This window comes from Periplaneta americana, chromosome 10 (genome assembly GCF_040183065.1).
Source record: "Periplaneta americana isolate PAMFEO1 chromosome 10, P.americana_PAMFEO1_priV1, whole genome shotgun sequence".
Lineage (NCBI taxonomy): Eukaryota > Metazoa > Arthropoda > Insecta > Blattodea > Blattidae > Periplaneta > Periplaneta americana.
In genome coordinates, this window is record NC_091126.1 from 90,253,665 (window position 1) to 90,268,207 (window position 14,543).

The window sequence follows — 14,543 nt, forward strand, 5'->3', positions numbered from 1 at the left end:
GGAGATAAGGCAGAGGATTCGCATGGGATTATCTGACCTCATTCCCCTTTGTCAGGGAAAACTTCGAAAAAACCCAACCATGCAATCAGCCTAAGTGGGAATCGAACCCATGCCTTAACGCAGCTCTAGACCCTTAACACGTTGACTGCCAGAGATAACACCAGTGTCTCCATAAGCATTAAGGGCTAAAGTAAATAAAACATGATGGCAGTCTGAACAAACGAAAGTCACATGCAGATAGTAGACCACTTCAGGAAAGGAAAGCGGGTTTGATTTAATCATGTTTAGTAATTGCGACAAAACATATTTTAAAAATGTTCTGAAAAATAATACTCAAGTTTTCGTTATATTCACCAATCTTACCTCTTTCTGCCCATTCAGGGTGGAATATTTTTCGAAGTTTTCCAAGTGCCTCTTTAAAGTTGCGTACATCGTGAGTTAAAGCCGCTATTTCTTCTTGTTCCACTATAGGGCTCTCCATGCTTCCCTCAGAACTGATGCTAGCCATGGAAATGGAGCGGGGAGAGTTGATGGCGCCTCCCAGCATACCACTGCTTGTAACAGTGTGTCTGACCCCATCCATACTGCAACTTAAACAAGATTTACTTGTCACTTGTGGAAAAATGCAAGAATGTATCATATACATAATAATCATTAATGTAAAATTGTAATACCTACGTTCTTTTTAAAAGTGATTCAACTTTCTAACGAAATGATATAAAACTGAGATTTTATACAAATCTGAATAAAGTAATCACTTCAGACGTATCCAAAATCTTCAAATAATATAAATAATCCCTCAAGGCATCAGTCCTTAATACATCATGATAAATTCCAGGAATGTGGGGGTGTTTTTCGTTATACAGTGATAGCAGAGTGTTGAGTTTACCTTGGGAGATGGCGAACGGAGGGAGCAGTATAAGCACATTTTAGATTCCTATCCTTCAAAGTCTTGCGTCTTCCTCGGACGTTACTTTCTATATCAATACAATGTCCATGATTATCAAAAGATTGTATTTTATGAATATCTTCTTGCCTACCTAATTCAGGATTAATTCTTCCGTCAAATTCCAGTCGCCTTTTCGTCGAAGATTAAAGACTTCAATTTTTTTTAATCATTACAGTCTACAATTCTACATCATGCTACGCAGGAATATAGTTCAAATATCTGGAACTACTTAGTTAATATTAGTTTAAATACATATTTGCGTGTTCTATTACGTTTTCGTGAAATTAAAGAAAATTGCAGGCTTAAATTTGTTAATATCCCGACGTGAGAGACGTGGCAACGTGTTCAGCAGGCAGTACTCTGCACAGACGTACATACATGTCAGCTGAGTTCAAGCTCCCTGTCCATAGCTCTACTGCCGAGCGGATGACAGTTCGATACCAGGTATTCGATAAAAACTTACAATGTCATTCACACTTTAGGAATATCATATGTTACTAATTTAAGGAGAAAGTAGTCGTAATTCAAGTGAGGCAAGAAGATGTACCATCAATGTTTTCCGCAATGAAGGTTACCTAATCGGCGAACTTTTGTAGCGCTTTCTCAACGATTATTAGAAACTAGAAGCGTCTTGTCTCGTTTCGAAAATCACATAAACAGAAATTTCTTAAAAAAAATTGGTAGGCCTACTGCTTTATGGAAGCGGGAGAGATTAAAATATTGCATTTAAAAAAAAGTCCGTGTGATTTTGTGCAGTAAACCATTATTGATTATTTTTAGACGTACAATAAAAATGAACCAATATTACCAATATTGTTAAATAAAATGGAAATTTACCATAAAGTTCTTCTAATGAGATGAAAGTTTGTATTTGCTGTTCGTTTTATGTAAACAACGGTCCGCCCCTGCATTAGAACAGAGCATCTGTTTTGTACCGGTATGTCTGTATCCGCTTGAGCTGTACTGTGTACTTGTAAATTCCCTCCTCCCAATCCAGCAACGTTGCCAAACGCCTAATATTGTAAACTTTAATAATTAGTTAAATATTGCAATTAGAAAAAAATTGTGAGGACATATTTTCTTCCTTATGACATGAACAATCAACAGTTAAAATAATGGCACATCTACCCCTTATACACTGTATAATGCGTATTCGTTAACGCTCACGGTCCCAAGCTTTTGAGCACCTTCCTTATAACAAACGGGGTAATTTAAACACTCCAGTAATTTTTTTATATATTTTCAGATGTTTAAAGCAATTCTATATTATTTAGTAATATTATAATATTACCTTTATATATCTATATGTCTGTCTGTCTGTCTACTTGTCTCCATCTGTTTCACTGTTTGTTCGTCCGTCTGTCCGTTTGTCTGTATGTTCGTCTGTCCCTCCGACCCCTTCTCTGTCCGTCTGTTCGCCTGTCTGTATATTCGTCTGTCCCTCCGTTCGCTTCTCTGTTCGTCTGTCCGTCCGCGTGTCCTTTTGTCTGTCCGTCCCTTTGTCCGTCCGTCCGTCTGTTCGTGTGTCCTTCCGTCCGTCCATCTATCCGCTCGTCCTTTCGTCTGTCAGTCTGTCCGTCCATCTGTCCGCCCGTCCGTCTATCCGTCCATCTGTCCGCCAGGCCGTCTATCCGTCCATCTGTCCGCCAGGCCGTCTGTCAGTCTGTCCGTCCGTCCGTGTGTCCATCTGTCCATCCATCTATCCGTTCGTCCGTGTGTCCATTTGTCTGTTCGCCCGTCCCTCTATCCGTCCGTCTGTATCTGTCCGTCCGTCTGTCCGTCCGCCACTCTGTCCATTTGTCCGTCCGCCACTCTGTCCATTTGTCCGTCAGTCTGGGTCCGTCCATCTGTCAGTCTGTCCGTCCGCCCCTCTGGCCGTCTGTCCGTCCGCCCATTTGTCCGTCTGTCTGACCGTTTGTGAACGTCCGTCTGTCGGTACAACATAAAAACAAATAAAATAATATTTACGAATATGACAAATTTTCGGTGAAGATGAAAACACACCATACTATACCAAGCAGTGTAATTTGGCTACTCCATGCAGTTTTTAAACAAAAATAGAAAACTATTATTACACAATGCATTGTTGTAATGAGAAGCTTATTTCAGAAAACCACAAATGTCTGTTGTAGCGCACATTGATTTCACACACTAATTTTACAGTTGTGGTAGCCAGAATACCGTTTCGTCACAATAGACCGCGTTTTAGTCTAGTATATACAGTCACGAAGCTCAATACTTAATAAATATGCATCCATAGATAGTTGCTAACCACCAGGATCGCTACTATCGCCTCATCACAGATCCTTTCCCTAGAAGACGATAAAATGTATTGCACTTTCGATATCGTGTTCTTTTGAAAAAATTAACACCTTCCTTGCACTATTGAAATATGAAATACACAAGGTTTATATGTTATTTTCATAAAGTAGATATGATATGATGTGATATGATATGATATGATATGATATGATATGATATGATATGATATGATATGATATGATATGATATATGATATATGATATATGATATATGATATGATATGATATGATATGATATGATATGATATGATATGATATGATATGATATATGATATGATATGATATGATATGATATATGATATATTTATTCCACCAGCTTATGTACATCAGTCGTGATGGCTCTTCACATTTCTGTATACAGTGCCATCACTCCCTTGGATACATGATTTTCTGCTTACGATTTTTCTAAACCTCCGGCTATTACATATAAATGATGACCCTGATCACTTTTCTATCACGTCCCTCACCTCTGTTTCCCTCCCTTCTTCTTGTATTTACCCTTCCCTTTCCTAGTTATCTATCTTATTCTTACTAATCTCATTTAACTAAACAATGACTTCTCTCAATCTCTTATTAATTGGTCCGAACATTGTTTATATTTGTTGAACTCTTCCATAGTTGTTCACTTATTTATTCACTTGAATCACTAACATTCACTACCCACTTATTCCCATTAATCTAATCTATATATTTTCAGACGAAGTAGTTTCTACCGTTTCATTACCTTTCCATTCCCACTTTCTTTATTATATTTGTATCACTACTTACTATAAAGTATATATTGAAATATATGTATTTTAGCCATTTACAGTTATTACAACCGATAACGAACATTTCAAGGTTTACACAACTTTTCACAACAATGCGAAATACGGCACAGTCAATGCCTTTTCGATCTAGATCAGGCCGTAATGTATATTCGGGTTTTCTGTTTCAGTGTATGGAGCTCAGTGAAATATTATAACTTTATTGCGTATCACTGCTAAGTTTTATTTAGTTTAATGTGTCCATAAGTTCCCTTTACTTCGTGTTGCATAATATGTTGCAGAAATAATTGCAAAAAAATGTGTTATTTTAATGTGAAGAGAATTTTACATGTTAATATAATTTGTTCGCATCAACATTTTAAGTTTAGAATGGAAGCTATTTTGAGGTTTAATAAAAAAGAATTTATATTGTGATTTTAATTTTGCACATCTGCCTTCCTTAACTGTAGACAGAAAATTTACCATACCACTATTATGAAATTAGTGTACGTAACATTGTGTTACTTCGTCTCTTAGGTAGTAGATAAACACAATAATTCAGGACTGGTATTCAATTGTAGTACGGTATTAAAATACAGACAAATTGAATGTGCGGGATATCATACATGTTTTATGCTGAATTATAATGTATAAATTACGAATTTAGGAATATAAGATAAATATAGTAAATATAACCTATAATTTCCATATGAATGGCAGGGCATTAGAAACCACTAAAATTAGACAAAGGGGTAACTGGGACAGTAAACATAACCTGTCATTTCAACATATCTAAATATCCGTGCGGTGCAACTGAAAATTATTGAATCGTGCATAAATGAATGTACAAGAATTTCGCAATATTTAATCGAAATAAAGGTAGGTATTACACATACGAACAACGTAATTTTCACACCATAAATAATATTACACCTTAACTTGCAAAGTGAATTTTCTCTGAAGTGTCTCGTAATCATTTTTTTTTAAATTTTATTAATGCAATTACACTACATTTTAGAGAAATATATGTTACTCTTTATGCATTCCAACTAATTTATATGGTTGAAACGCCGCCCTTCGTGATCGGGTTAAGCGAGTTATAAAGTCTGCCTTACGGCCTGTATTAGATCACGATGGCAGTAGCACAGTCTATTGTCCCTAGTACTCACAGCGCTCCAAGCGGCTAGCAACTATCGCGAGAAATGCAAAAAAACATCCCAACCTTCGTGACTGTATATATTTATTAGACTGTGGTTGTACTGGTTTGATGCTATCTTTAGACTCAAACGCGTCCTACCAAATCGGCAGAGCAGTGTAATGACCAAAGCTAGGAAGTTGGTACCAAAACTATTAAGTTGTGTGAGTTTGGACTAATCTCTGCCGAATAAACAGTAGGGAGGGAGCTCTAAACATCAACAAAGCAGCACAACATACACGTACAGTCGGGTGGTAATTAAACTTGTCTTTGTGCCAATGGTCCATGGCCATAGAATAAGAAACACAATAAGCAAATAATATAAAAAGACACCAATTTGTCAATTAGAACCTTCGTAATTTTCAGTCTAAAATAATTAATGTATAAAAATAAGAACTCATATATATATATATATATATATATATATATATATATATATATATATATATATATAGTGATAAACGATCTCTTATGCCTCTGGACGTGTTACTATAGTTAATAATGTACATTTTCAGTTTATCAATACTCCTATATTCGGAAAAAAAATACTTGTACGTAAATGTCCTTTCTACGTCACAAGACGTGACTGGACAAGTCTGAAATATGTTACAGTATTTCTTACTAGTTTATATCATCAAGTGAACAATAGCTTTGTGAAACTAATAGTACGTGGCACATCATATTAAAACCCCTAATTCTTTTCAAGGGTACTCTTCACATTTGCTTTAATAACTATTGGGATTTGTACGGATTGATAAATATATCTGAACAATATTGTTCTTCCACATATCTCACGGTTTCAGTCATTTTCACATTTCTTGACTGCAGCAGAATGATTGTTATAGGCAACTCACTTTGTTTGAAGGGGCATTACAACATACCGATATACGAGTAGATATACCGAAAATAATTATGTATACTGACTTAAGTTTTGACGAAAACAGTTTCCCTTCATTGCTGTATTTCCCATGTAAAAAGAGATATTCCCCGTGTGTTACATAGCACAGTGTTCCTGAACTACTATTCGCTTTGTTGATTAAATTTTCCACATTACATAATTTTCAGTAACTGACGCGCCATATAAAACCCCATTAACTAATTTCCAATAAAGTTTTTCTCCATTTGTTACTATGATTACCATCAAATTCTTGAAGTACTACATTCAACTTCTTCTGATTGGAGGATTAGACTTCTGTCGCGTTGAAAACCGCTCATTAAATTGCACAACTCCACTGCGAACATTAGTACGTAATTAAACTGCTTCTCTAATGTGTATATTATTGTGATGTTGTGACACATGTCATCCATCATTAGTTGCGGATATACTGAAAGTTGTTTATATGAATAGAGTATAGTACGCTAGTGCAATAGACCTATATGAAGGGTTCAGAGCCACAGTGGGCCAAGCGTCATTTATTAAAAACGAAGAAAGCAAGGATTAAAGTTAAGTGAATACCATAGTTTAATGAAGATTGATGTATCATTTAGTATTAATGTGCATACTTTATATTAATTGCTATATGTTTCATTAAATTATGGTATTCACTTAATTTTAACCCCCCATTTCTCAGTTTTTAATACATGAGGCTTGGGCCCACTATGGCTCTGAACCCTTCATACGTCTGTTACACTCAAGTTCAAAACAGTGTTTCTGTACGAACTTCTTAAGACTGGTAATGACGTAATCCCTCAATGAGGTAGAGTCACTCACGTAGGATTATGTATAATGTACACGAGTGAATTTATTTTAAATATTGAATACGAAAAAAAAAATGCAGTCCAGTAGTTTAGGAAGAATCGCTGTGCACAGACAGTATGCTCGAAACTACTTTCTCCATATCGGGAATAGGCCTACTAAAAAGTGCATTTCAATGTAAATTTCGAGCTAGATTTATCGCAGCAACACGATACATTCTCTTCACATATCGGTTAAAGGGAATGTGAAAAAAAATATATAATATTAACAGCCCATAAAATGTAGAGCATTGATGCCTAAAACGTTTGTTAAGGAGACTTGGGTGCCAACAAATGACATATTCACCTGACAAACTGTCAGTGGTACACTGTTGCAAAATATCTGATAGGATCTTTCCCTGCGATTTGTACACGCGTTCGCACGCACGAAAGAAATAAAAAACCGTTGAAAAATTGTGTCGTCGCTCTCAAAGCATTAGCTTCCGTTGATTGGACACAGACTGTGCGCACAGAGCGGGGGAACATCTCTAACAGAGCGAGAACGTGTGTGGTTCAACATCGCGTAGAAGCGTCGACCTGGGCTTGTATGGAGAGTGATATATTTGAACTTTTTCCCTGCATGCAAGTACGATTATTTTATAAAGCTGTGGTTTCCAAACTCTTGAGGTCACGAACTCCCTAAAGCTCATATTCCATTTTGATGGACACCTAAAATATGTTATATGACTTAGGCTCATAATCACGTTATACTGTCCATACTTATTAAATATTTGTATGATGTAGTGCATCCTTAATAAATTGACAGCGATATTAAACCTCAGTTTTATCTTTCCTACACAATCTGAAAATAGGTGAATATGAAGTTACTTAAGTTATATGTCAATAATATCCAGTTTTTAGACTTACCGTAATACCACAAGGTTTTCAGTGGGATGGTTGAGGTCTTTACTGTCAAAAAATTAAAGAAGTTTTTTTAGACTTGCCATAATATTATTAGTGGGATGGTTGATGAAAAATTAAATCAGCTTTTAGATTTACCATAAGGTTATTAGTGAGATAGTTGATGTTGCTTTAAATAGTTCAGCTCAATCGTAAATACACTTAAGTCACAAGTCTAAGTCAACATTAAGGTCACTTCTACAGGGCGTTTCCGAGGTGGTGTTACAAACTTTCAGGGATGATGGCAAAGGGCACATATATCAATTTGAGATAAGGAACCCTGGTCCGGAAATGACCGAGTCGAAAGTTACAAGCAAAAATAGTTCTGTGGAAATGAAATAATTTTATTCCTCTGTACACCTTATTTATGTGTATTTATCTGTACATCTTACACATACTGTAGTCATCTGACGTTGTTTACGTTGTCTACTTACAGTATTCCATTCAGTGCGCTGTCTGAGGAATGGGGACAGGAAACTACACCAAATCAATGCAGATAGCGTAATGTGTAACGGACATAGTCGGTCCTGATATGCACGTCTGTAGACAGCAGTGTATGTGTACAAGTTGCAGTGTCCAGTCGATCAGTCCTAGTGAAATTGAGGGGTACACGAGAGCAGAATATGCAGACCTGACTTTCGAATACGAATGAGCCAATAGGAACAGTAAACAAGCTCACAGATTGTATCCGGCCCATACCATTTTCCCACGACTGTTCCAAATGTTAAGGGAAGGAGGGCATGTGGTGCCAAATTACAATTCAATTTCCACACAACTATTTTTGGTTATAACTTTCGACTCAGTCACTTCCGGACCATGGTTCCTGATCTCAAATTGATACATGTGCCCTTCGCCATCATCCCTGAAAGTTTTTAACACCGCCTCGGAAACACCCTATATATGTGTTATTCAAGGAGACCAGAGTATAAAATATACTCTCACACAATTTTATTATGCTGATGTAAATGGCATGGAGTGTTGAATTGTAATTCGGGAAACATCGGTTTTTCAGTGGTTTTCCTAAAGGCCTAAGGCGTTAAGAAAAATGTTGGGTTGAGCTCTTGAAGAAGTGAGCTATGAACCTAATGCAGACCAGAATACATTTCGAATTCCAAAATGTTGTTGAATTTTCGTCTGGCTACGGAGCCTTGGAAACAGAAGTCAACCACACCAGCAGGCTTCTAGAATTGGTTTGATGGTTACCATTGGTTATTAACGGGGAAAAATTCGCTCCGGCTCACAGTGTGCAAAAACTCAAATCTAGCTAGACAAAATAACTTCTCTGCATTCTAACGGACTGTTATGAAACTTTGCACATATCTTGCAGGTAGCACATATTTTTTTGTACAAACTCTGATTACATTTGTGTAAGAGGAACTACTCCTTTATTGGGAGAGGTTTTAGACAAAATTATTAACTTCTCTCCTAACAGATTTTTATTAAACATTGTACAGAAGTTACAGGTAGCATACATTTTTTTGTGTACAAACTATATTTACGGTTCCATAAGAGGAACTACATTTTTATAGGGGGTGCATTTACACAAAATGAATTTCTCTCCTACATAACAGATAATTTCGTACAGAAGTTACAGGTAGCATATATATTTTTGTACAAACTCTGATTACGTCTGTATGCTACCTATAGGCCTAATTGCTATACAAAGTTTCATAAAAATATATTATGTAGGAGAGAAGTTGTTAATTTTGTCTAAATGCACCACTATAAAGAAGTAGTTCCTTTTATAGAAACATAATCAGATTTTGTATGTGCCACCTGTAAGACCTTTACAAAATTTTATAACAATCCGTTAGAATGCAGAGAAGTTATTAATTTTGCCCAGCTACAAAGTAGATCTGCGTTCTCGTCCACGGTGCGTTTGTTAAGGTTAGATAAAAATGTGTCCAATATATTTTTAACCTGATGTTTGATGTCATGTGAATAATATTGCAGACCTAAATTATTCACACAGTGGTTAAAAACTTCCTTATTCCATAATTCTTTTCTGTTTTTAAGCCAAACATGGAACAATTGCCTTCGCGTTACCGTATGCACCACCATTGGAAAAAATTAATTACTGATAAATGCGCAAGAACGCGAAAACTTTCAAACAAGGATTCGACACTAAAATGATGCTGCATTAAATTGTAAAAGAATTGCTGTAACCGGACGTGACCGGCTATACTAAAACTCACACTATATTTGGACAACTTAAAAAAAAATTCAATTGTAATATTTAAACCGTACTGTAAGAAGAAAACTACTTCACACACTTGAAACTGAAGTTACATTAGTAAGAACGTAACTATCTGAACATATTCCATGTTTCACAACACAATAAATCACTAATAATAATTGGCTCTTTTTCACACACATAGTATGCCTCTCTATCCACGACTGAACAGGAGCAACAAGTCTTAGAAAGAACTCATTGTTCATACTCTTCTAAAAATATCTTGCCGCTGATAAAACAGTAAAAACTATTCCTCGCAACATTTAGAGGATGTTAAAGAACATGGATTCATATTCACCTGTGCCAAATTAACAAGTCGAAATTTGACTTTTGTCCACCTAGATTGGGAACATTGCACAGTGCACACTGTGCGGAGCCGGGAATTGAGCCCGGGATCCCTAGTTCTACGTGCTAGGCTCTCTAACCACTGAGCTACGCCGAGGATCAATCCACTGCACCGTACCGAATCTTTCTCCTTTGGTATTTTCACTTAATGGCCTTATTCCATGTTCGACATACATACGAGTATATATTGTGTAATGACATATATTACGTCAAGAGTCATCACACAAGAAGCACTCTCATTTGAGTGACTTGGTGGCCGGGATTCCTTATCGTGTACTTTTAATTGTTTTTCCTCCTTTCATTCATTCATTCATTCATTCATTCATTCATTCATTCATTCATTCATTCATTCATTCATTCATTCGCAGTATCAGTTGCCCCTGGTACACCGAGGAGATCACTTCGCCCATGTGTACCTCGCCAATGAAGATGTCTACCGTAGCTGTAAAGTTTACAGTGTAAACAAAATGTCTGGATGCACACTAGAAACTATTTGTTTGTTTCTTCCTTTCTTTCTTTTCTCTCGTGTTTTTTTCTTTCTTACTCTTCTTAACCTAATTTATTTTTAACAATTTTATGCACTATTTCGGTTAGGGGAGGGAGATACGTTTTATTGTACACCAGGTATCTAAAAAAATTCTGGTTCCCTTCTCATGGAGCCGGCATGACGCAGGTTCACCGCTAAGATATACGACAATCACAAAACAACTAGGTAATCCCGTGGACGGAAGATAAATTTCTTCCTTTTCACACATCGTGAATCGAATTTCGGACCATTTGGTTCGGAATTGCACGCTTTATCCACATGGTCACAACGGCGGACGTAATTCGGAACACAAATTTAAAATAAATTATATTTCTTGCTTACAGTATAATCAAAATAACAATTGAAAATAACATGTAAAAAAATATATACAGAGTGATTCACGAGGATTTACCGTCCTTTACGGAGCTTATTTCCGAAGACATTCTGAGCATAAAATGGCATAAAATCATGGGTCCTATTCTCAATATTTACAGAGTTACGTTTCGTTATTGGAACGCATTGCTGTGAACGCGTGATCTTGGTCAGCGTGCAGTGAGCAGCCAGCGCGAGCGCTACGGAAACCAAAGATAGCCGTATGCAGTTACGTAGAGCGACGAGTGCCGTTCACAAGCGTGCGGCCAAGTGGTACTCGAGCGGACGGCGACATTTTTTAAAATGTGTTGTAAACTTTCCAAGACTGTAAATTAGGATGCAAAACTGAACTGCAAATAATTAAGTAGGTGGAAGTGATATGATTTATAATAATTGTTGTGATAAGTGCGTAAGAATAATGTAATTTTCTAGTTAAAAATAGAAAAATATGTCTGTACGAAGCAACCAAAGAGTTGACAGCACATTTTTAGCTTCATAATACTTGCCAATTAAAGAAATGACACTTCTGAATGGTTGATTCTCTATTTGTATTATTATTTGACCTTCAATCTAAAGAAAAAACGTATTTTATAAACAACTTTAAATTAGTGTAACTCTGAAAATATTTAGAATAGCAACTATGTTTATATGACATTTGCTCAAAATGTGTTTAGAAATAAGCTCGGTAAAGGACCGCAAATCCTCTTGAATCATCCTGTATATACAATTTTAATGACGAAAGACTTCAGATAAACAATATAAGGACAGTCATTGAAGGAAAAGGATCTTAATTTCTTTAGTTCAAGACTATTCAGGGTGGTCATTATTGAAGTCTAATGATCATATATTTAACACAAGTTAGATAAGCACTGACTCTATATGCAACGCACTGGAAAGGAGCGCTCCCAAAAAATGGCTGGCTGGAATTTTGTCTCAGAAAATCGGATTTGCGCATGCGCCCGAATGCCTCAGCTGAGTTCACAAGAGTACGTTTTTAAAGGGCTATGTCTTAATAGTTTCAATCGGGATGTGCATTAATAAGGGACAAATCACACATTTCGAACATTCTATATGGTAACAAAGCTGAATAGTGGTTTAATATATCAATGAACTGCTCGTTATACGACTGTTTAATTTCTAAATGCACCCTGCGGTAGACATTACACAGTTGAGTGTCCGCAAGTGGCTCTATAATCTTATCGTCACGAGTTCGAAACCGCATTGTAATATAATATTTTTAATTTAATTTCTTACATAGGCCTATCTATGCAGTAAGTTATAATCGTATTAATTTAGTGATAAAGTTCTGCTTAACTAAGAGAACGCTGTCGTCTTTTAAAACTTAAGTACACAATTACATAATTCAACAGGAATAGTAAATTACACTCACACGTAAATATAAAACTTATAAGCAATGTACTTTAATAAATTTAGTTTCTTTTCAGACTGCTTTTCTGAATTGATTTTCTCCTATTATGTTAAACAGTTATTATATTCACATATATAATGTATTCAGATTTATTTCAATACTACTCTTTTGCTACATATCTAATAATAATAATAATAATAATAATAATAATAATAATAATAATAATAATAATAATAATAATAATAATAATAATAATAATAATATTATTATTATATTATTATTATTATTATTATTATTATTATTATTATTACTTATGTATTTGTAATAATTGTAGACCTGGTTCAATAGAAGAGAAGGCCTCAAGGCCTTAACTATACCAGGTAAAATAAATTATTATTATTATTATTATTATTCAATACAATTCAATTTATGCAATTAAACAGAGAAATAACATGCGTTTCAAACTAAGCTACCATAATCACAACACTTTTTTACGAGATTTATGCCTTTAAACTTTTTTGAGTAGGAACAGGGATACGATAAAAACACGTTCACTACAATGCGTTGTTCTAGCTCAAGCACAGAATCCCCAGGTTCGAGCCACTTGCATCTATGGATTTTTAAAGGTAAATCAAGTAAAGTTTGTTTGTTTAGTCAAGTGTACGAAGAAAGGTGTGAACTTCCTTGTGACACCAATAAGGCTTCACTCATGGGGCATCGAAGCCAGGAGACAATGGAGTAGGATGGCTAGTTCCTTTTCCCCTCCATTGCATACATCGCTGACTGATAACATATTATACTAATCAGACTTCAGATGTATACAAACAATTGTTTTACTCTGACACATCTTCAAGTGAGATGTATTGTCTGATAACCGATGTACACCCCCAAAAAATGAGACAACTCTTGTTGATGCGATAGTATTTCTATAGCGCGGTACACACGATATCGACGTAGCCACGCAGGAATATGTCCGGCTGTGCGTGAGTATTTTCACAATACTCCAAAATACACACCAGTGCAAAATGTTATCAGTCATCTATTTCTGGAATAGATCTCTGGTTACATCCATGATCTATTATCGTTTATGAAAATATGGATGGTATCATGTCACATCAAATCACTTACGAAAACGGGAAAATAACATTAATTTTTAAATGACTATTACACTTTTACTACGTCACACTACTTTTGACCAATAAAACGGTACGAAAGGACGTCTTTCAACCAATCATGGCTGCTTATCGCACAATTTTATCGCGTCCCTAGCATTTGTTTAATTTTATCGTGTTCCTAGCATTTGTTTATTTTTATCACTACCTTAGCATTTGTTTCTTTGTTTGCCAACATTTCAAACTGCACTGGTCTGGACGTCAAAAAAAAACAGAAAATTACGAACCACTCCAGTCGATGCACAGCACTTCCAAATATGGCTCGCATTGGCATTCAAGAACAAGAATTAATAAAGATCACTGGTCATAGCTATGCATCTTCCCTGAAACCCTATTTACAAATAAATGAAGAGCACCATTCGGAAATCATGAATACGTTGAGGGATACACCATGTGTACAGCTGTCAAAAAAAAAAGTGGCCGCACTCGTGAACAGCGAATATTTTCAAAGTCCACTTCGGGTCGCGGCGATGTTACACGATGCATGTGCTTGTACAAGCAGTTCCGGAACTATGAAAGTGTTCCATATCTGCTCCTCGCAGACCAGCGGTAGAGTGCTTGTTTAATGATTCAAAGGTTCTGGTTTCGGGCCTTCTTCAAGTTTTCATTTTATTTTTTAATCGTTCTTTAGCGATGTAAATGATATTCAAATTATCATTTATATCCAGTTATCGTTCTTGA

The 14,543-nt window shown here is 35.9% G+C and overlaps 1 protein-coding gene across 7 annotated transcripts in view; it reads right to left on the bottom strand.

Annotated features, from left to right (window-relative positions):
- Window positions 1-14,543, bottom strand: part of LOC138707878 (rho GTPase-activating protein 45-like) — a 200,512-nt gene that overhangs the window by 123,993 nt on the left and 61,976 nt on the right. For 5 of the 7 annotated variants that reach the window (XM_069837889.1, XM_069837890.1, XM_069837894.1 and 2 more), the window contains one exon: window positions 364-590. In XM_069837889.1, the coding sequence (XP_069693990.1) occupies window positions 364-583 (220 nt within the window). In that variant the 5' untranslated portion in view covers window positions 584-590. Of the gene's footprint in view, window positions 1-363; window positions 591-14,543 lie in introns of those variants that run through there. The other 2 variants (XM_069837891.1, XM_069837895.1) reach the window with 2 other exon arrangements.